The 23,402-nt window shown below is 36.1% G+C and overlaps 2 protein-coding genes across 4 annotated transcripts in view; both read right to left on the bottom strand.

The window, feature by feature from the left end:
- Window positions 1-5,347, bottom strand: part of LOC107696767 (solute carrier organic anion transporter family member 2A1-like) — a 47,690-nt gene extending 42,343 nt beyond the window's left edge. For both annotated transcript variants that reach the window (XR_001635124.1, XM_016497262.1), the window contains exon 1: window positions 5,203-5,347. Coding sequence is in view for 1 of the 2 variants with exons in the window: in XM_016497262.1 (XP_016352748.1) it covers window positions 5,203-5,262 (60 nt within the window). In the remaining variant the exon portion in view is untranslated. The remainder of the gene's footprint in view (window positions 1-5,202) is intronic.
- A 5,621-nt stretch (window positions 5,348-10,968) lies between these two features.
- The window catches only part of LOC107696766 (tyrosine-protein kinase RYK-like), a 52,846-nt gene continuing 40,412 nt past the window's right edge, over window positions 10,969-23,402 (bottom strand). For both annotated transcript variants that reach the window (XM_016497259.1, XM_016497261.1), the window contains 7 exons: window positions 20,631-20,717; window positions 19,324-19,393; window positions 18,764-18,896; window positions 15,917-16,026; window positions 15,367-15,526; window positions 11,893-12,029; window positions 10,969-11,154 (listed from right to left, as the gene is read on the bottom strand). In XM_016497259.1, the coding sequence (XP_016352745.1) occupies window positions 11,043-11,154; window positions 11,893-12,029; window positions 15,367-15,526; window positions 15,917-16,026; window positions 18,764-18,896; window positions 19,324-19,393; window positions 20,631-20,717 (809 nt within the window). In that variant the 3' untranslated portion in view covers window positions 10,969-11,042. The remainder of the gene's footprint in view (window positions 11,155-11,892; window positions 12,030-15,366; window positions 15,527-15,916; window positions 16,027-18,763; window positions 18,897-19,323; window positions 19,394-20,630; window positions 20,718-23,402) is intronic.

Below are 23,402 nucleotides of genomic sequence, written 5' to 3'. Positions count from 1 at the left end.
AGAGAGAGAGAGAGAGAGAGAGAGAGAGAGAGAGAGAGAGAGAGAGAGAGAGAGAGAGAGAGAGGCTCTTGACGAAAAGCCAGAAATGCAGTGGAGATAAAAGCTCATAAATTGGAACATTTCCCTGTTTGTGTATGAGAGAGAGAGAGGCAGCTGCTCCCATATGATATAGCGCTTTTTTGTGCCCAAGACGTCATGAACACAAAAACGTTTCTGAGGAACGTTTGCAGAGGTCTCAGAGGCATGAAGCAATCTGATGGGGCATGTAGAAATCTGGACTGGATTTCCTAAACAAACACAAGACATAAATCCCTCTCCTCCACTCGCCGCCAGCTCTCAACCATTGCAGGCCAAAGCGCTATGCTTTCTGACGGCTTCTAGAACAGCTAATGCTCCCATTAAACCTTCAGCTTTATGGTTTGTTAACGCACATAATAGTTGCTTTTGACACAGTTGCTACGATTTCTTTCTTGTTTCGCAGCAAATGGGCTTTTAATTACGCAAATATTTTGATAGGCTGTGCCCACTCAAGCAGCCCAACTAAATGCCTTTGTTAGACGTTTGAATGGCAGCTCTGTGCCTCTTTCTGCCCCAGTGCCAGTTCCACATTAGGTTCAGCTCAAATTATTCGACACACTGCAGCCACATCTGTAAACTTTCACATATAATGTTACAAGGAAGCTCGAGCCGATTGTTCTTTTTTATTGTTTTCTCAAGGCTCTCTGATAGACTAACACTATGAGCAATCTCTCTCCAGAGGCCATTACTCAATAAGTGTCCCTGAGGTACAAAAGGTGTACTATGATCAGGGCATGTTACTGTTTTTCTGAATATTAGGTTTTAACAAAAGCCCAAGCAATAGCACATGCACAGAATAACTTGACACATGTTTCTATGCAAATTACAGCTGGCAGGCTCATCAGTGCATAATTCTCCACAAGCAGTTGTAAATCTTTTGCAGAGCTGGCACGCGTTTGATCACTCGCTGCGTCGTGAATGACTATTAGAAAGTAGCCTTGGGTAAGCACAATGCATGATGAAATATTTGTTTTGTATTGAAGCAATGTGTGAATGCTTTTTGGAATTTTGGAAGAATAAGGCAAATATAAAACAATCCTGCCATATGTACGAGAAAATTATTGTCAGGCATTTGTTCTACTGTTACCTCAAGCATTTAGGCCTTGGCAGGCTTGTGCGTTCTAGGAAATCAGAAAAAAAAAAGAATCAAATGCTTTTTTCATAGAGGCATCTGGCTTTTTATTTACTCTTTATCGCATTAGCCTGTAAAACAGAGGTTCTCAACAAAATAATTATTCGTTTGGCATGTTCTGCTGAAATTATGACAGAGCTGCTTGTTTTTTTTAACTTTTTTTATCAACAGAAACTAATGACACTCTGTTTTTTTATTAACAGAGCTTGTCATTAGTTTTGAATCATCAGAGCATTTTAATGATGTTTGAATTGCACTGACATTGTAGATCAGGCCTAATGTTCTTAGGATACGGTGAAAGATTTGATGAACGTGCTGAAAAGCAGTTCCTGTCGTCTGTCCAGACCTGGATTTCTGCCCCTCCTCAGCAGCTATTGTGCTGCATGAAGATTCCTGCTGAGTAAAGAGAATCAGGGGAAAAACTGACTTTGAAGTTTGATGTTTTACATGCATCTCTGCACTGCTATCACGTGTTACAGGAGCCATTTAGCAGACATTTTTGGATTTCCTCAGGATATAAAGCTTAAACAGTCAAAAAGTACAACCCCAATGTTCCAATCACTTTTGCCCATCCTGTGCACCACAGCTACAAAAATAACAGGACATTCAGGAGGTGTTTCACTATGGGGTGAAATGAGCAGAACCCATTTATATATTCCATTCATATTACAAGAACACATTTAGTGATGACAAGCAGAATTTAATAATGACTACAAATGATCATGTCTCTCAAGACCAGCTCTGAGAAAATGATGAACTTGCTAGCTATGTCTGAATTCACAGATTTTCACATTAAATGGCTTCAAAGAAAATCTTGCAAATGGGACACTAAAAAAGTTAGAGGTTGTCAGCAACGATTCAATGAAATCAAGTGAAAAAAATCTGGAGAAGCTGTGCCACCCTAATGCAATGCAGATTCAATAAATATTTTTCCTAGTAAAGAGTAAATGAATCTATGCATGACAATATTACATTGTGCATACTGCCAAGAGCAAATCAGTTGATGGTAGAATAAATGGAAAAAATGCAAGATCAATGTGACAGTCTTATTTAATATTTTACTAATTTCTATGTCAACAACAGTAATCTTACAATGACCTGTAGCCCAAATAAACAACACTCCCTTCTCTGCAATTTGACAAATCTAATGACAGGCTCTACAAAAACTGTCATTTTTAAATCCCATCCGGCATTTAAACTAAAGAAGGTGGCTTAACAGCTGAGATTTTAATGTTTATGTAACATGCTAATAGAGAAAAGTAAAAAAAAAAAGCAAAACATTAAAAAGCTAAACATTAAAAAAAAAAAAAAAGGTCAAAACTGCATGTTGTATTTCAGCATTACCTGTCAGTTCAAATGAGTTTAAATCTCAAAAGGAGGGTTTAAGGATTGCAAACAGGCCAAGTACACTGAACAGCATGTTCTACACCTTCTTTCAACATACGTCACCACTGCCTGACTCACTCCGATGAACAAAATACACATCTGCAAAACCTGCCCGTTTAACATGTGCAGATATGATATGCCTCATTGGCATTTAATCCATTTAGACATACCTGTAACACTCTCACACCCTTACTGCAAACATATAGAGCCTAAGTTCTGAGCATCACCGAGAAGCAGAATGAACAGTAACTTCCAAAAGAACCCTGCAACTTTGGATCTTTAGCTGTAGCTTTGTTGATTTTGGAGAGTGTCTGAAGCTTCTCTCGATGTGTAATCTCATTCATTCAAAATAAATGACCACAACAACAGACAGTTCCTAGTAAGGGGGCAAAAAAGGCAACAATTCTATAGAACCGAGTAAGGAAAGCTAAGCAGACACTTCTGTATCTGTGTCATGTCAAACTGTCTATTGTAATTCCAAACAACCATCTTCATTGGAATTGTTTCTGCTTAAGGTTCTTGTAACATGGCAACAATTTATCACAAATACACAAAACAGATTTGAGTGTTTGAAACACTTAGGTGAGCAAATTTTCTTCTCGTCTAATATGACCAACAACCTCTGGGCTGGTTTGTCAGAGGTGATTTGTCGGAAGTTACTTTAGGTGGAGGAATGAGCAGGTATGAGTCTAAAGGGTTTATGCAACTCCAGACAAACTCAGATGGAATTTTCTATAATGCCTAAGCGCAAAGTTAAGCTATAGGGGTCAACCGATCACCGCGAATTTGAGAAAGCACAACAAGCAAATAATAGGTATGTTAACGCACACTAATTTTCTATTTCAGATTCTGCAATCCGGTTCACATTTTGGTTTACATGTGCATTCATGTATTCTGAACAAAGCTGCTACAATGTCACTGGACCATGAGTATAACTGTAATTTTGCCTCGTTGACAAGTATGCAAAGAGTTTTTTTAAGCAAATATTTAGTAAATCAGTCTGCTTTACTGATCAGTTCATAAGATGTAAATAAAGATATGCACATTAGTAAGAAGTGGTATTTAGAGAAGTTAGAGGTATTTTTGAATCTGATTGAGAAGATAGCCTAGTTGTATTCAAGCATTTACATGCATGGTTTTTTCCTATTGATTGGATTGTTTTAAGTCTACACCACTCCTTTCAATCCAATCAAAATTTTATTTGGATTCAGTTCAGTCGGAGTGATTTAGATGTTTATATGAAGTCTTTTCAGTCCTATTGAGGCATCAGTCCAATTACTAATGGATCATTCAGGAGCATTTAAAGGGGTCAAATGATGCGATTTCAATTTTTCCTTTCTCTTTGGAGTGTTACAAGCTCTTGGTGCATAAAGAAGATCTGTAAAGTTGCAAAGACTAAAGTCTCAAATCCAAAGAGATATTCTTTATAAAAGTTAAGAGTCAGCCATGCCTACCTAAAACAGCTCGTTCTAACACGCCCCCCCCACATGTCTACGTCACGATGTGGGAAGATTTGCATAACGCCGCCCAAATGTTCACGCAAAGAAAGAAGGTGTAACTTTTATTCTCGCTGTAGTATTGTTGTTGCCGCACATTTCATTACACCAAATACACAAAATAATGTTCTTTTTAGCAGCATCATATGACCCCTTTAAACACAGTTAATGTTGGTCAAGTAAAAGAAAAACAAAATGCTGCTTGGAGAAATGAACAGATATCAATCACATATAAATCCATGAATCCCTGGCAAAGCCAAGATGAAATAGTTTCGACACCACAACAGCTTGTGGTCAGGGAGATCTTTATCCAAACAATTTCCAAACACAAAAACATCATAATTAAACGTTGTACGCATTGAAGACATAATGTGCCAGTTGACAGAACCATATTTTTGTCTAACATCCCTACATTCCACAGACATTTGTTTGAGAGTAAAACGTTAATGAATGCAGTACTTCAACTAAGCATCGCTTCTGGTGAGCTTGATACTCAGTACTGCCCCCTAGGCTGCTAATCCCTCCACAGCTGCTTCAAGATGACAGAAGTCTATCTGCACAATAAGCAATACCGGTTTCGCCTGTCAAACACCTTGAATGAAACATTCAGGGCTTCAAACAATCTGGGCTTTACAAATGAAAGACATAAAATATATCAGCATGAATTAATGAATTAGATCCAGTGAACTGTTTACTATATTCACAATGCAGATGAGCAGAGGATAAGGGATTGAAAACAGCAAAACTTTATAACCCTAAAGATGGGCTCACATTGTCTTGGTGGTTTGATTGAAAAGTAATATATTATTTGACATTATTAATATAATTAATGGCTTTTCCCCATGTTTTTTTTTTCAAGGACAGTAAACTAATAAAACACAAAGCCCTAGTATAAGAATTCACGAGTGTTAAAGACAAAAGTGCAGGTTCCAAGTCCAAAGACAATAAAAATAATGACAGCATAAATAATGATATAATGTACCTCCACTGTCACCTCATAGCACCACAGCAACAACAAGTGCACTGTAAATTGCTTTTTAAAGTGTCTAAAGATATTGTTAATATATATATATATTCATCAATAACCATAAAACAATAATAATAATTTACCTTTACGTTACAAAACAACGCTGGCTTGGGTTTCTTTATGTCTTTGGCATATATGTCCATGTTTTCCTGTGAAAGGTGAAGTTCGTTGTTTGGCTTGTTTTAGCAAGGATGATCAAGACACGTTTCCTCTTCGGTGATCCTCTGTGGGTGATTATAAATATATGACCATTATCAGTGATGTCACGAGCCCCGCCCAATGCTCACCGACTCCGCCCACTACTCCACGCGCGATTGTTTTGGTGCTTCATATTACACGGACTTACTGCACTTTCGGTAAGGAATCTGTGCAAACACTCATCATAAACAGTGTAAATCATTTAACTGGATGCAATCTAATGACACCAGAGGAGAACAGGAGTAATTTTGCTTTTCTATTTGTGCGCATGGCGTTATACACTAAACATGCATTTGTAATAATGATATTTGACATAAGCTTTTTATTACTCATCCTTAAAATAACGTTATCTATTATCAAATTCCATGTCTTAAAATAATATTTAAAATAACTTTGATAATGAGGACGTTTAAGATAAATAGAGTGATCTGTAGACATATATAGCCTTTAAAATTAGCAGTAAAATTATAAAACCATTTGTAAATAAGTTTTTTTTTTATCTCTGAATATGGTATGTTGGTTATCTGTTACGCATTACTGAAGTATAATTATGATGATTCGATTATTGTTATCACTGAAAGTTATTCTTACTGAAAAGTTACGAAAGGAAATTGTCAATACAATAATACATCTTTTTGTTTACTCAGTGCATGTTAATTTAACTAAAACACACACATTTGGAAAAACTGACTCAAATAATGGTATTAATATAATATAAAACCACTCAAATGAGCAGTGTAAATGCAAAAACCTTATACTGCATTATTTATATTTGTAATCCAAATCACTGTTTATTAAGGGAGTTAAGGCAAAATTGTTGCTATTTGCATGCTATAATCATTTAGTTCTGTCTTAAAGACTTGGCATTAATTAGGCAACATACCATTCTTTGTGAGTTTTAAATTGAAGTGGTCTGTGCATCAGTGATTTTTGCTCCACTGTTTTTACAGCTGAAAATCTTCAATAGTTTTTAATGGCACTTTCAAACAAAGTCACACACAATGAACTTCTGAATCGGGATATTGCAGGCACAGCACAATTTAGGCTTGGATGTTTTATGCTGTAGGCCTACTCTTCGCCTAAATGAACAGAAACATTCAGTGTAACGACCAAATCAAAGTTCAGTACTCCTACTGTTATGCTTGCTCTGTCATACTGATGATCATGACCGAAGCCCATGTGAGTCTCTGTCCATTGCTGCACTCTAGGGTCAAAGTCCTACAAACACCTGATACAAGGCTTATCCTCCTGAAAACCAGAAAAAAAGATTTTGTGAATTTAGTCTTTTTTCATGTCATTACATTGTTTAGACTTTAGTTTAGAGCATAAGAAAAAAAAAAGTTTTTTTGAAAAATGATATTTTATTCATGTTATGCTATGTCTTCTGTAGAGGACACCAGGACTCAATATTTAAAAAAAATAAATAAAAAGACATGAATGACCATGAATAGGCAAAAACAATAAATCATCAATACATTTTTAGGTTTCATGATTTTTTTTATACCAAACTTTGTATAAAGATGATTCTCAACTATGTTATGAAAGATATAACAGGATGATTTGATATACCATTTTGTTTTATGTGTGTGTAAAATGGCCATAAGAGGGTTTTCCCATTATATACAATGTATCTATATACTGTATCTAATTTGCATATTAATGTGCTCTTGGGGCAACATGTAATGAAAAAAAAGTATAATAATGGGAGTATTAATTGGCAAGATTTTCATAATATCTAATATTTCATAGGAATATTGAAATATAATTTCTTACCCTATTCATTTGTTGTGTCTCCCAAAATGCATAATAAACATGCATTTTGGGACATCCAGACTTATAACTGTGACATGTAAGTTCTCAGAGAAATTCACTAAAATATAATGTCCTCTACTGAGGACAGAAGGTCTCAGGAGAATAAGATATTTTCTGTATAGCAAGTTATATTGAAAAATATATATATTTTTTATTTTACTTTTTATATCAACCTTTAGTGGTTTGTCACTTTAAGAATTCTCGTTTGGCCTTCCCCTAATAGGTCAAGTCTTCCCGTTGTTCCATATGTCCTTCTGTATTCAAGTGAAACAAAACCTTGGAAATGAGTAACATTTGACACAAGAGATCACACTGAAGAAGCCATAAATGTTACATCACAGCTACATCTCATTGAAATACATTGTTGTAACATTGTTCTTTTCTGACAAGTTTCCAAGAAGTGCTTAGACTGCCATTATGACAGAGTTATTCTCAAGGGATAGTTTACTCAAAAACAAAAAATGTGTCATTTATTTAGTCATTAATTACACTTTGTTCCAAACCTGTATGACTCACTTTCTTCTGTGGAACACAATAAAACAAAAAGTCAGTGAGGTCCATGTTGTTTAGGCTTTAGCATTTTTCTAAATATCCTATTTTGTGTTCTGCAGGAAAAAAAAAAAAGGTTAATAAAAAAAAATTAAAATTCTGTCATCAGTTGCACACCCTCAGGTTGTTCTGAACCCAAGACTTTTGCTCATCTTTGAAACACAAGTGAAGATATTTTAATGAAACCTGAGATTTTTGTCCCTTGGTTAAAAGTAAATTCCCCTAAAAGTTGCATGCTTCAAAAAGTTCATAAAACACTGTAAAAGTAATCAATTTAATTAAGGTCTTCTGAAGAGACACCACCACTTTAAATGATGAACAGATTTAATTGTGGTGCTTCAGCAAAGTGAGTTTATAGTTCTTAAATATTAGACAATTTCACCACATGGCATCCATTCTGTAAAATGGTACTTTTATTGTACATTAAAATAAATAAATAAAAGATAGATATATATATAGATAGATAGATAGATAGATAGATAGATAGAAATTAGATCTAATTTATATTTCAGATGAATCAGGAATGTTTGCACTGACAAACTGTATATTAATATTTTGATGCATTTTTATTTTGTGTCATTATTTTAGATGCCCACAAACAGAGTTGCTAGGCACCACCAAAAAGACCCAGTAGCTAGAGCAGCAGGAAACGAGAAAGGATTGCAGTTATTACTGTACTACTGTCACACTGATTGCAGTTACTACTGTTTCTGGACAGAGTGTTTCTCCTCCCTATATCACAAGTTCAAGAGAGGACATTGAGGGGACTCTCCACCCAGAATACCCATCCTGATTAAGTCATTGTTGGCAAACAGAGAGTATTCATAAATATAGCTGCAAGCAGTAATTTTTATTACTATTACTATTAAATAATTACTATTAAAAGTCTTTTAATAGTATTTTAATGTAAGGTTACACTAAATGAAATTTTAGTAGGTGTCTTCTGTAAATCATGCTAAAAAAAAAAAAAATGTACGACAGTCATAATTTTCTCCTTAAAAAATAAAATAAATGAATAAACAAGACACATTCTAATGTATGGACAAAAATGTAAAGCTGTATTACACCCTTTTATTTATTTATTTATTTATTATTATTTCTTTTTTTTTTGGTGTTTGAAAACCCCTTTTCTTCTTTGACCCATAATTGATCAACACACATAAAGAGAGCCTATCAAATATGGTAAAAAGCTCAATCGTTCTTGCTTGATGTGCAAGAAGCAATCCAATGAAGTTCTGTTTGTTTGTTTAACTTAGATTTCTTGCATTTTCTCTTTATGAACATTTAGAAGAGTGAAAGTTTTGGGGAATGGAATTTCAATGGAGAGACAGGATTTTAAAGATGAACAAAAGTCTTAGAAGTTTGGAATGACGTGAAGGAGAGTAATTGATGACAGATTTTTCATTTACCCAAATATCCATTTAAGTGCATTAAGAGTTCCACTAAAATGAAATTCTACATAACGTAATAGTACAGTGACATTGACAGCACAGAATAGAGAATACAGAAATTTTAGAATAGGTATTCAAGTGATCATCTACTTAAAACAGTTAATCATTTTTTAAAAGCTTGTTGTAAGCTAGTACCTGCACAAAAGGTTAACGCTCCCCACTGTGTCTTCTTTCAAAATCTTATCATGAAGAAAGAAAGGAGGGGTTATGAGAATACAGGTCAGTTATACGATACATTAATTTTTCTTAAGAAGCATCATCTAACCTTTTATATTTCTACATTTCATATCCGGAGGACACAGAGAGCAGGTCACAGATGGTGTCAGCGATTTTTGTCTCAGCATGTTGTTCACGTAGATAGGTGTGCATGCCTTTATATAAGTTTAAGACACATTTGTTGAATACATTTCTTCCATTAGCAAAGATTAAACTGTATATAATACGGAATGAAGCATGTCAGAACCAGGGAAAGGAGAACAATATCTCTGAATAGGGTGATAATCTTTCTAAGCCACTACTCCAATTTAACACGAAACATACTCAGCCTTCCATTACAGCATTACATATTGAGGCATCAGAAATGCATTCAATAAAAAATATTTGAAATTGCTAACTCTCAGATATGGAAAAATATAGTCCACTGATAGAATCAGTAGTTAAGTAAAAAAAAATAAATAAAAAAAAAGTGACTAAAGATTGCACATATATGTAGTTGGCCAGCCCACAAGTTACTAATAGCCTTTTGGCTACTCTCTCAATGTTATTATGTATTAAGAGCACAACACTTTTATCATGACACCAGAGTAAGGGGGAAACTATTGCAAAATAGTTCCATTCAGAACAGTTCACAACAGCTTTGATCACTAAAAATAGATGCTTCTATTGTATCAAGAATGAAGAGGGGGTGAAAAAGTTTGTATATGGGAAAAAACCATTCTCCAGACCAAATCATGCATTAAAGCAACAAACACCAACACTAAAACGGAGATCCCATTTTATTTAAAGGCCTCATTTAATTGATAGGTATGAATTCAGTTTACACAAAACCCTTTAAAAAAGTCAACATGCAGTGATCACAAGGATAGAAAGAAGAGCCTATAGATTGAGAACAAAGGATTTGAAAATGGTGTCTAGGCCGTACACTTCAAATATTCACAATGACTCATGTTTCTTTTGTTGTCCATGTATTCATACAGATTTAAACATACAAGAAGGCATTGTTCTGACACAGAACAGTCAAACATCAAAAACTTTAGGAATCTGAAAAAACCCTGTACCAAAGTCCAGACTGACTTGCAGGATCCCAACATGCTGCTTCAGCTTATGGTCAGCTGTAGGGCTCCACCATCTTTAGTCCCAAAAAGAAAAAAGAAAACTGCTGTGTCCAGGATGAGGCGTTTTTTTCTGCAGTGGAGACCTGTTTTCTCACCAAACTGTATTTTTAGATCAAATAAATGCACAACCTAATGCAGTGAGACCTAATGAGATGAAGCTCTTCTCACTGAAGTCTTTGAAAATATATGTACAGATTACTCTGTGCAATATTTAAAATGTCCAAAAGGAAATTTCCTGACTTTTAGGTCAGTTTCTTGTCATTCCTGTTATGAAAAAAAAAAGATTCTTCGTGAAACAAAGAGATCAGCAGCTTCCTGTGGACACTCTAATACCAGCATTCCAAACAAGTGTGGATGATATTCTTGAGAATCAGAAATAGTCCTTGATATTCACGCAGCTGTGATATACAAAAGATCCTGACCTCCAACATCTACATCTTCCAAACAAAGCCACATTTCATATTGCATGAAATAAAAGCACTTTACAAAATGGCTATTTTTTTTAATAAAGTAAGGCACTGCATTAACCTTCACTCTCTGGAATAGTGCTGTTCAACAACTCGGCCGGTTTGAGCGAGTTTAGACGTAGGCCCCTAAAGCTGCGTGGAACTCAGTGAGGCACTGGACGAGCTGTTGGAATTTTGGTCTCTCCTCCGGATCCAAGGCCCAGCAACACGCCATCACTGCAAATCTGAAACAGAGAACATCTTCACATAAACAAAACATCTACTTTTATTAGATCATCAGTGACTGATGAAGCCAAAGGAGATTTATCAAAGCAAAAGCTTGTCTGTCAAGACTTCTTGGTCTTGATTACATTTGTCAGCAGCGTTCGAAAAGGGCTTGAGTGAAAATTGAGATCACCTTATCACTCAGTTTCTATTCAGGCTTTCCAACACACAAGGCAAATCGCAGAACACGTATTCAACACTTATTCTCTGAAGGGAAAAAGTGCTAAGTTATGATCCAATGCTGATTAGCTCTTCCTGCATTCTCTAAACTGTGTTCTGGCGAGTGCATGTAAGAATATAAAAATTGCTGTGTTTGGGTCACTGACATGATCAACATCCCTCGTTGCTTTGTAAATCCTGGCTGGACTGGTCACCACGGCTCCTGTTCCCTAGCTATTGCAGGATGCCGATAAGGTTCAGACTGTGCAGACAGCCAGCATCTGTAACTTGTATTCGGATCAAACTGTCCCATTTCATTTTCTAAAGGTTCAGTTGGTTCCCTCACAAGATAATCAAGATTTAAGAAAGCCGTTGTTACTGATACTTCGGGAGCTTTGCCAGTCACTCAGTAACACAAGTTCACTAGAGTTGATTTATTTTGCAATATTAACTCTGTACATGAAATGGAAGTTATTTTGAATAAAGAATTATTTGAACATGATTAAAATACAGAAGTTAAAGGTTTGAACCAAACTCACAGTTCATCGGGGCAGTTGATGGGTTGTGCTATTCTGTAGCCGTCTTTCAGATAGGCAGCCATCTCGAAGGGGTCAATGTCAACATAAGGAGTCTGTCCCAAGGTCATCAGCTCCCACAGAGAAACCCCAAAAGCCCACTGTAGGGAAACAACACACAAGAGCTCAGACCAGGCTGAGTGATGCACAACGACTGAAAAAAGTCGAAAGATGATTCCTCCCTTCAACAAGTGACGAGATCATTTGAGCCAGACAGTATTTAGTAAACAAAATAGATAGTGTTTACCAGAGGTGTAAAGTATCAATGCAGAAAGATATTCCTATAAGAATCTTCATATAGGACATTTGTGAAATTTTTTGGACACTTTCACAGATGATGGGAGAAGGGGGGGAAAAAAAAGTCAAAATCCAGGTATGCATGACCAAATAAGAATAAATATAATATGCATAAATTAAAGTGATTGATTTTAAGTTGTTTTATTGTTATTCATTTATACAAGTATTTTAATATAAAATGATATTTATGATTATAAAACCCTTTGAGGTCCCCTTTAAGCCATTTTAGAGCCATTGGAAGCATTCTGAAAACAAAGCATTCCCGTAACACAAAAGAAGGAAATGTGGATTCATTCCATTGATTTTGGACACAATCACGGCTTGTTCACAGAGACATTTAAGATGCTTCAAACCTAAAAAAAAATAAGCAGCCATGCCCATTTAACATGCATAAAGATGTTTGTTCTACATCACAAGCTATGAAACAAACTGAAGTGCAAATTAATGCAATTACAACTCTTGTTAGAAATAAAGTTCAAGTCAATCAAGTTGATTAGATGTCAGTCAATAATCTTGGATATATAAAGCAACAGGACTATAAAAAGCTGCATTACTTTCAGTGCAATAGGGTGACTTTATAAACAGTTCTGTATGTGTCTGCCCTCCAGCGAGATGTGCTAGAAAAGTTTATCATTTGCACACGTTTTGTCTTGCCAGTTTACACATTCAAGCAGTTTTAACTCGCATGCTTTTTTCTGTGCGATCAGCCGCTGCCGCGTGCAACTGAAGCGCGCACAAGCAGAGAGAGAGAGAGAGAGACACAGTGTGTGTGTGTGTGTGTGTGTGTGTGTGTGTGAGAGAGAGAGAGAGAGAGAGAGAGAGACACAGCGTGATTCCTTTTTTTACATACACACAAAGTTATGTTAAAATACCCGCTTTGGCAAGTATTCTAGTAAACGCAGCTGGTTATTTCTTAAGTGAACATAAACAGGTGAGAAAGAAACCGGATGTGTGTCAGTGTATTTGGCGGGCCGTGCATTTGGTCTTAAAGCGACAGAAGCCAATAAATACCTGTTTCTGTCTGCTAATCAAATAACACCACAGCTCTAACAAAGATTAATCTGTATTTAACTTGTGCAGTGAGCACTATTGTGTTAAACTTAATTATTATTATTTCTGCACCTAAATTCTGATATTTGTAACTGTGATTTGTTGTTTTCATCTATGCTTGTAATTTGTGCAATTGTTCTTGTTTTATTGCTAACTTTATTAGTTAAGCTAGTAGTTTTTTCTATGGTATAGAAGTACTTAAAGTAAGGTTTTTTTTTTTTTTTTTTGCTGATCCATATATGTAAATCCGTATATGATTCGAACCGTGAATTTTGTGATCCGTTGCACCACTACTAAACAGTAAAAGAACTATAAAAATTATGTTTGCGCTTGAGGGCGACACACACTTGACTGCAGAACACACTTTAAATGAATCCTCCCTATTCACTAAAAGACAATTATGCCCATCTTTTCTTTCTAGACATTTAAAAACAGAAAGGCTTCTTTACATATAAAAAGATGTTGTTGTCCGCATTTAATGTGTTTTTTGTTTGTTGGACGTTGAGAGGCTATGAGAGGGAAATTGGGCACAGATCAAGGTGGACATCCACTGGTGATCTGGCTTTCTGTCTTATGTCTCACTGGGTGGGTGATATCCTGCACTACCGGTCCTTACGGTAAAAACGATTCTCCAGTGTATCCCAGTAAACAAGAGTAAATTTCCATACCAGGCCACTGCTCATCACCAGCTCCAATTGTCCAATAAACAGAAACTTAATAATTGTTCCTGGCAGGGGGGCAGCACCAGCCACTATTGTTCTGTTAGTCTGAAGGTATGCAGAGGTCAGATCGCTGACAGGTTTTGGCCCGGTGTGTCATTTATGAGGCGGCCAGGTGGCGTTCAGTACTTCCTGACTGTCTAGGGTGGGTTGTTTCCTTGGCACTTTGAGTGAGACAGATGGGAACATACAGTGTGTTGCCAGACAAATACAATTTTCTCCCCCATTCACTTCTCTCATAAATACAAAAATGAGCCAGGGGTTTGCTTTGCCATTTCCTATGCTTGAGTTTGCTTAAAAGGATAGGTCACCCAAAAATGCAAATTCTATCATCATTTACTCACTTTCATGTTGTTTTGACCGAATACATTTTTTTTTCCAAGGCAGAAATTAAGATATTGTTCATGAAATCTCAGACATTAGTGTCCCTCCACTGAAAGTCCATTACACCAAAACTTGACATTATAAAAGTAATCAATATAAATGGAATAGTAACCCGTATTTGCTTTATGCACAAGAATAAAGCTTATTGGTTCTTGCATGATACACAAGAACAAACCTCATTGGTTCTTGTGCATCAAGCAAGCATGTTTGAGCTTCATTTACCATATTTGATGTGCTCCATGTATGTGTGTTGATCCTATTTATATGTGAATAAAAGTATAAATTAAATCTGTTCTTCATATAAAGCGATCATCTCTCTTCAGAAGACTTGTTTTTTTTTTTACAATATCTTTATGAACTGTGAAGCACTGAAGATCTGGTGTAATGGTCTTTCAATGAAGAAACAGAAAACTGTCACATTTCAGTAAAAACATTAATTTGTTTCATTGCTAAATTAAAGTCTTTAGAGTTTGGAATGATGTGAGAGTAAGTAAATGGTGACAAATTTCAGTTTTGAGTGAACTATCCCTTTACTTTGTACTACACGCATTTGCAGACTTGCGAAATTCTCTGAAACTTGATTGTACACCTATTACAGGACTATTATTCTGAAAATAAACATATTAGGGAAACTCAAATGTGTGTTAACTGCGTTATTGCTGCATGCAGCTGACAACACAGGCCTCAACAAGTTCATGGGCACCTGAAGCATGATGGAGCAGACAGTATGACGTCAAAGAAGTTACACAATTTTAAACCTGTTACCAGGATTTGGGACACAATCTGAGAGACCATGAATGAGTGTGCAGGACCTTAGTTAAAAATTATAGCGATTTTACCAGTGCCATAAAAAAATACTAAAAGGGTATCCACAGGAAGAGAACAACAATAACTTAGAGAACACCTGCTGCTGATATGAAACAAAATATTATGTGAGTGCATTTTAAAGTCTGTTGCAAAAAAGGCAAAAAGGAGCAGCAACTCTTACCACATCACTGGCACTAGAGAAGTCATTGTTAAGCAAACTCTCCAAAGCCATCCAGCGAACGGGTCGGTTCTCATTGTCTCCGAGGCAGTGGTAGTCCATGGGGAAGAGATCACGGGCCAGCGCATTGTCTGTGATCTTCACTTGCATACTGTTATCAATTCTACAAAAATAAATAAATTAATAAAAATCTTGAGATATAAGACGTCTAAACAAAATATACATGCTAATCCGTTTACATGTTAATGCAAACGGACGGTAAAGAATACATAGAGAGAGAATAAATAAATAAATACAAATTAAATGCTTTACGATCAAATCAGTATTTCATTTCTTTATTTATTTGGCAATGACCAATGACATAAATGGGATAACGCACATCTGAATAGTCATTATCATAATAATTGCAATAATGACTATTAGACTGTACGTTATTTTTTTTTAATAGCCAATGCCAATATGTAACACTTGGTGCAGCTGTATACTCCTGTGTGAAGGACAGCTGATGTAAAATGGTAAATAGTGGGAGAACTTGAGGTCAAATGGCACTTACACACAGTTTCTGGCAGCCAGGTCTTTGTGAATAACCTCTCTCCGTGCCAGATAGCTCATCCCACATGAAATCTGTATTGCCATGTGGACCAGGTCTTGTTGAGAGATGGCCTTTGTGGGTAAAACAAGAGAGAGTGGACAAAATGATTATGTGACCAAGAAGACATTGTAAGGGTCACTGGGAGTCTAAGAAATTTAGTACATTTTAATAAGAGAGGTCCAGCAAGAGAAACCAAAAGCGGGACACATGACGAGTGGGTACACAGATGCTCGTGGTTACGGTTAACCTCTTAGGAAACCAGACTTGATGGAGCAACAAGTTCCTCTGTTGAATCTCATCTGGTATGAAGAGTTTGACGTCTGATGTAATGACAGTTACCTCACTAAACATAAACATCCTCTGCACCTAGATGCAAAGCCAAACACTAACGCTTTAACTTTTTAGAGGGAGTGGCTCAACTTCAGGCATCCTTGTATAATCTATCTCGAGTCAGATACAACAAGAAACCCTGGGTGCTAACTGACAAGGTCATAATCTTCTCTAAATGAAAGGCTTTTCAGATGAACTATACACAAGGCTTTAGAACAAAATAATTGCAGTGTATGACAAACTCAGGTGTCACATGAGTTTGATGGTGCATGCTCATTCCTGTTTGTTCAGTGTGAATTTGGTTAGAGTGATTTAGACTGAAAGAGAGAATGTAGTACATGTAGAATCTCAACCTTTTCTTTTTAGCTGTCATGCCTTAAGGGGGATCAATTTAGACACGTAACTTCTCTGAGAGAGGGTGCTTTAGTGTGCCAACAGTCTAACAGCAAGTGTATGACTGTCAACACGCTAAACCCCTCTTTGAGAAGTCAAGACTCCCAATTTATTCCTCTTTGCAAATCACTCGAAAGCAATGATTTAGTTTCATTTAGAAATGCACAGATATTAAAATATTAATAAGCTGATAATTATTTTACGACCAATACCCAATAAATGGCCAATATTACAGTGTAAAGTTAAAAATAAATAAATAAAATGCTAAAAAAATCAGCTGTTTTAAAATGCTACAAGTTAATTTAAGCATCACATTTTTTAATGTACAATATGGAAAATATTCATTTGACTGCAAAGGTAATCTAAAATTAAAAACAGGAAAAAAACATGTATAATTAAATACACAACATTTGCTGATATACAGTAGTTTAAAAGTCTATTCTCACCATGGCTGTGTTTATTCAATCAGAAGTACAGTAATATCGTGGAATATTATTATAATTTAAATGGACTGTTTTCTGTTGTAACATTTTAAATTGTAATTTCTTCTTGTGATGGCAAAGCTGAATTACTCCAGTCTTCAGTGCCACAAGATCCTTCAGAAATCATTCTAATATGATGATTTGGTGCTCAAGAAACATTTCTTACTATTACCAATGTTGAAAACAGTTATATTTTTGTGGAAACAGTAATGGATTTTTTTTTGTAATAATTTATGAGTAGAACAATTAAAAAGAACAGCATTTATTTGAAATAGAAAACCTTTGTAACGACATCAGGTCTCTACTGCTATATTTGATCAACATAATGTGTCCTTGCGGAATATAAGCATTTAAAAAAAAAACCTACCTCACATTTCTGAATGGTCATGTATATACAACACAATACAGAACAACCCCAATACATCATGCATAGTTTATTCAGAAAATCTATACCCAATTTATTTGATTCCTCTGCATTCAAACATTCAATCATTTATATTTATTTATTTTATTAAATGCTGGTCTATGTGCAGACAAACATTTTAGTCGATATATGTTGTGCTTCCCTAGGGTGTTAAATTTTTCAAACGGGTCTCAGAGTTCTTGCATACTGCTCCATTCAGTCTGGCTCCATCCAGCTGTTTGGTCAGCATCTGGTGGACAGGGTACAATACCCTAAACCAGCCTAATTATACAGTGCTTCCTTAAGACTGACTAGTCATTCACACAGAGCCATTTTTAAAGTATGTAGTTTTGTACACCCTTAGAAGGCAGCAAACAGACATACATCTAAGATTCAGTTCAGGTGAGAGGTGAAAATTTTGGCAGTAAAAACTAAAATAAATCATCCACTTTCAATGTCCAAAATGCAGGGTATTATCTAAAGCATGGGTAGTTTACATAACTTATGTTTAAAAAAAACAAAACAATTGTGCATTGAGGCAGGAAGTATAACAACACTGTCACAACAAGCTTGGTCTTGAAGAGGAAAAATGGATAGCGTAAAGCACCCAGCTAACCATTTTAAGAACTGGTCTGGTCATTTTACACTGGTCTGACTGATCGAATATAGAGTATGTAATCTTGTCTTTGAAGCGGGTTCAGTGGCAGCTGAATGAAAGACCGCCCAGGGTTAACATCACAAAGGCTCGATTGTGAACGGTACACCACTGTAAAGCACCTATCATAGAAAGATCACTCGATGTTGATTGAGGATCTGCACAATTAATTCACTGTTCAGAAGAAAGCAATTAAATCAGGATAATCTGAATACTCCAGGTGTTCTGCTGGAGGGTCTCTAATATAAACACCTGCCTCAGAATGATTTATGGCTAACACCAGGAGTGTCATTGCGCTACTTAATATTAGCTGAATTTACACTACTCAAAAATCACTCTCTGCACAAACGTGGATGCAGTTTAAATATTGCATGTTAAATAAACCCCCCAAAAAATAAAATAATTATATATATATATAAATTGGATTTGGTAGACTTGGTCTTGCATTCAACATCAAGTTTGTTGTGGCAGGTATGAATATTTTTTATTTTTTTTTACCCAATGCCTCAAAGCACAAATGCCATTTAAATAACGAAAAGTCTCACCTGTGGGTTGTTGGCCTCAGCAAGCTTACATTGGCGCAGGAAAAGCTTAAGATTTCCCCAGTTCATATAGGGCAACAGGACCATGGGCTTCTCACCATCTTCTATACACACATGGCTGATGGGTAACAAGTTCCTAAGAGTGAACAGACCAGGGAAAAAAGGGTTAAACTTTGTTGGAGTAGGTAAAAGGACAAATGGCAGGAAAAGGCCAAGATTTCAAACACATTTCTGCAGGAAAACACAAAACAAGTACACAACTACACATTTAATGTGGTGAACACGATTAAAACAAGAATTAGAAAAATGACTTACTGTTATTAAGATTCTCACTAGCAATGATAGACAAAGTAGACAGCAAGTGACATGTTACCCTAAGGTACTTGGTCTGCACAAGACTATTTCAAGACACACACACACATATATATATATATAGCAAATATAAAACCAATGATTCTGTACAAAACTCACGGTTTCTATAAAGGGAGAATGATATGGCAGATTGTGCAAAAGATGAAGTTCTTCAAGCATCAAGAAAGCAGCACATGGTGGCTGTAACTCACCTGTGGTGAAGGCCCCGTAGTTTACAGCTTTCTGTAAGCATCATGGTCACCTGTACCTCTGAGGCGTGATCTGCACAGCAAAATGCAAGAACGAAGTGTCAGGGATGTGTGTCGCAAACCTGGAAAATCCAATCGTGAGGGAAACCTGACAGAATCAACTGACAAAGTCTTCTCATCTCGCCACACACCAATCAAAATAAGAAAGAAAGTGAACCCTCAAACATCTGGAAATAGCCAGATCCTAATTGTCAAGCAGCACTAAAGAATAGAGGAAATGTTTGAACATTTTGTCAAATTTAAAAGATTGTGTCATTATTTCATTTAACTCATATCATACTCGTTCTGCTTTTTTCAGTTACAATGAACAGGGACTATAACTTTCGAAAATAGTGCAAAGGCAAAAAAGGTAATACAAAAATGTAGATTGTTCCACACACAATGCTTTCACATGGCATATGAACTACTTTTATGATGTATTTGTCATCATTTTTGGAGCCCCAGTACTCATTTACATTCATTATAAAAAAAAAAGATAGCCAGGATAATCTTAGATGCACCATGAGTTCCAAAGAAGAAAGTAAGCTATACACGTTTGGAATGAAATGTGGGTATGCAAATACCCATTTTTGTGTGAACTATCCATTTAAAAGAACAATAAATCAAGTGAACGCTCTGTTGGATCTTATTTGATCTGTTTTGCCCCGTCAGGCAAGTCCTTGTTAGTAAAAGGTGCATGCAGGTCCTGAACAACCCTCCACCTTGCACTTGAGAAAGTTTGATTGCTCTAAAAACAGCCTAACGCCTTTCAGCCAGTCTCACAGATTGCTGGCTGAGAGAACACATTTAGAATGAGTTCACAGAGGTCTGGCTTAATCTTGGAGAACAGCTTTTGACGGATGCTTGGAGTGTATGGGTAACGTGTATGGTTTCCTGTCCCTTGTGCAAGGGCCGGGGTGGAAACCGAACAGCTTGGCCCAGCAGAGGCTGGTACAGTGGCATTGTCTGGTGGTTGGCACCAGTCCTGCGCTGGGTAAACAGGGCACAAGGGCAAATGAAGGGGTGAGCAGTGTGACGGGAAGTGCTTTAGTTTCTCATGGCATTTGCATTTTCTAGAGAAACTCCAGTTTCATTCTTGTATTATGAACTTTGGAACTTCACAACGAGGCTCATTATCACAAACAATCCCTCATGATTTTCCTGAGAAAACAGTTCTTTTTAATCCTGTTGGGAGAGTTATTTTAAATGGTTCATTTTAGAAAACTGTACTCAAGGGAGGCATCAAATGAGAGTTAAAAGAGAGGATTTACCTTTCACTGCTTTCACAAAGACTTGTTTCTCTTTGTTTGGGTCCTTCTCGTCAAGCAAGACTCCATGAAAAATGCGGCCAAAGGTCCCTGAGGATAAAAAAAAAAGTCACTTTAAGAAAACAGCTGACATTATGAAATCTCGGTATCTCAGTTAATAGAAATATACACAGATTGTCTCACGTAATAAATGAATCAGTCTCAATGAATCTGTTTCAATGAACAGTGTTAGGGTTAGAGGACCGGATTATCATTTATAGTTTTTCAAATATCAATCATGAAAAGAACAAATATCTCTCTTGCTAGATGTAATCCACTTCTAGTTTCAGTGCATCTTTGGGATAAAACAACATGCCAACTTTTGCATGGTGAAAAGCACAGCAGGTATGAACAGGTATACTGGATGACCTCAGAGAATAGACATAGCATGTATATACCAGCAGGCGCAGGACACTCTCTCACCTTTCCACTGCTGTTCAACATAGCTGCAGCTCCCATAAGCTCAGATGACACTTGAGAATGTAATGGATCAGCGCATCTTACAGAGCAGTGGAACTCAGAGTAGGCTGACTTAGGGGTAGTGTTTCTATTGATAGGTGCCAGCACCGCATTGTCTACTACTTTTCCCTCTTATCTGATCCTTTTTTCCCTCTTGTGCTCCCATGCTTGTTATAACATGCCACTTTATCCCAAGTCAGCTTGCTGATGTAGAAGTCTGCTTTAATTCCTGCTTGTGATTACTGTTGAGTTGTCCTCCATTTAAATAGGAACACAAATGAATGCAAGACCAATAATCATAGACCAAAAATGTCAAAAGAGCTTTAGGGAAAACGGTCACAACATTTAGTGAAATAAAGGTATGCGAGATGTGATACTGTGCATATATGGTACTCATGACCTTTAAAACCAGAATTCTAATACTTTATGTGGATGAGCAGATTTGGTTTGACAAGAGGCAGCCAGCATACACTGAAACGCATTAAATATGGTTTATAAAGGTTAAATTGAGTAATTCAAATTTTCTAAAGTGGATTCATAGAAATGTCCTGGTAAATAACAAAAGTATTGTCCAACTGTTCCATGGATGGTGTGTTTCTTTGTTACAATGCAGAACAACAAATGCAATTGCATCTAAAAAAAAAAAAAAAAAGTATAAACATTGCATTACACATTATGCAACCGGTTGGGTTTCCGTTACAGCTTTCAGTCGCTTTAAGGTAGTTTATGATAAACTGGTTAAGTGGGAGGAAAACTGCATTTGAGACAGACATGGTCATTATGCTGGACTGGGGGATTTTCTTGGTAGACGTTTTTACTGATTGCTTAAGTTTTGTCAAGAAACTAAGCACAGAATGTCCTGAGATGTAACGTTTTAGAGACATGTTCTGTGCTCTGAATCAACTGATCGTCTTAACCTGTTTAAATTTGTGGTCAATTAAAACATACACTCTGTTTTACAATAAAAAGGCAAAGTTTCCCAATTCGGTAATGGCATAGTCCTTACATCATTAGGCCCAAAACGTACTCTACGCAAGTTTGTGAACAGTGACGCAAGATCAGTTTGATCTGCATTGCTGCGTTCTGAAAAGTTCACAAGTTTGTTAAAGTTAAACATCCCTAGCTCTCCTTGGAGCATTCATTACAGAAGTAGCAATGATGTTATTCAAATGTTTTCAATCAGTCAGTTGATCCAGTTCACAGAACAGAGTCAATGATCTGCAATAATTACAGCTAGAGATCGTACTACGTATTTACAGCTCAATGGAAATAAATTTTCTAAGTAATGTATTGTAATAAATGTGTTAAATTTGTTGGGTGACAACAAATGTGTTCACGAGATCTGCATGTTCTTTGCACACTACTCCCTGTAATAAAACAAAACCCCTCAAATGGTTAAAAAAAACACACACACACACTAAAAATGCTGTTAGCATGCGTTTCATAATCTATTCTAGACTGTAACAAAAAAATGAATAATTCTGATGTCATTCAAAATGGAGCAACTTTATTTTCTGGTTTGTTTTGTTACTTTTTAATTTAACTTTTGAACTTTTTCTTTACTCTTCAACCTAACAAACAACACCTAAACCTTTTAAAACTATAGTTTAAAACTAATGATTACGTTTATGCAAAGCTGATAGAGTCCCTTGTCATTTATGTTCTCCATTTGAAAACTGGAATACCAAACTTAATTTGTCCTACTGTTCATATTGTTGTTGCTGCTTCTGTTATTCTGTTAATTCATTCTTGAAATAAACTTATGTACAGTATATCATATAAATATGTTCTGTATATCAGTTACCAGACATATAAACACAAACAATCAGTAGCAGTTAATAAAAAATAAATAAATAATAAAAAAAATACAGTTAACACAACGATTTTGTTCTGTGCTTCACACATAGCTATCGTATGATTTTACAAGACGTTTGAACCACTTGCTTATTTTGTCATTTCAGAGCTTGACAGCCCTCATTTCTCATTTACCCTTATTATATGGAAAATGGCAGCAAGGATATTCTTCAAAAATTCACTTTTTTTTGTTGCACAGAAGAAAAGGTAATACGATTTGGGACAACAAAATGTTCTCATTTTTGAGTAAAAGGAGCCACACTCTTGTGTTTTTGACCTTGGTATTACCACATAGCAATTGCAGCAAATATTTAATAAGTAAAAGAACTTTGAAATTTGCACTTCAAATAAAGGCCATTCAAATAAAACATATTAAGCTGGTCATTAAAAACACACACACACACACAGACACAGACACAGACA

Source organism: Sinocyclocheilus anshuiensis, unplaced genomic scaffold, assembly GCF_001515605.1.
Source record: "Sinocyclocheilus anshuiensis isolate Anshui unplaced genomic scaffold, SAMN03320099.WGS_v1.1 scaffold999, whole genome shotgun sequence".
NCBI classification, from domain to species: Eukaryota; Metazoa; Chordata; class Actinopteri; order Cypriniformes; family Cyprinidae; genus Sinocyclocheilus; species Sinocyclocheilus anshuiensis.
The sequence above is the reverse complement of the archived record's forward strand: the minus strand, read 5'-3'. Positions and strand labels throughout refer to the sequence as shown.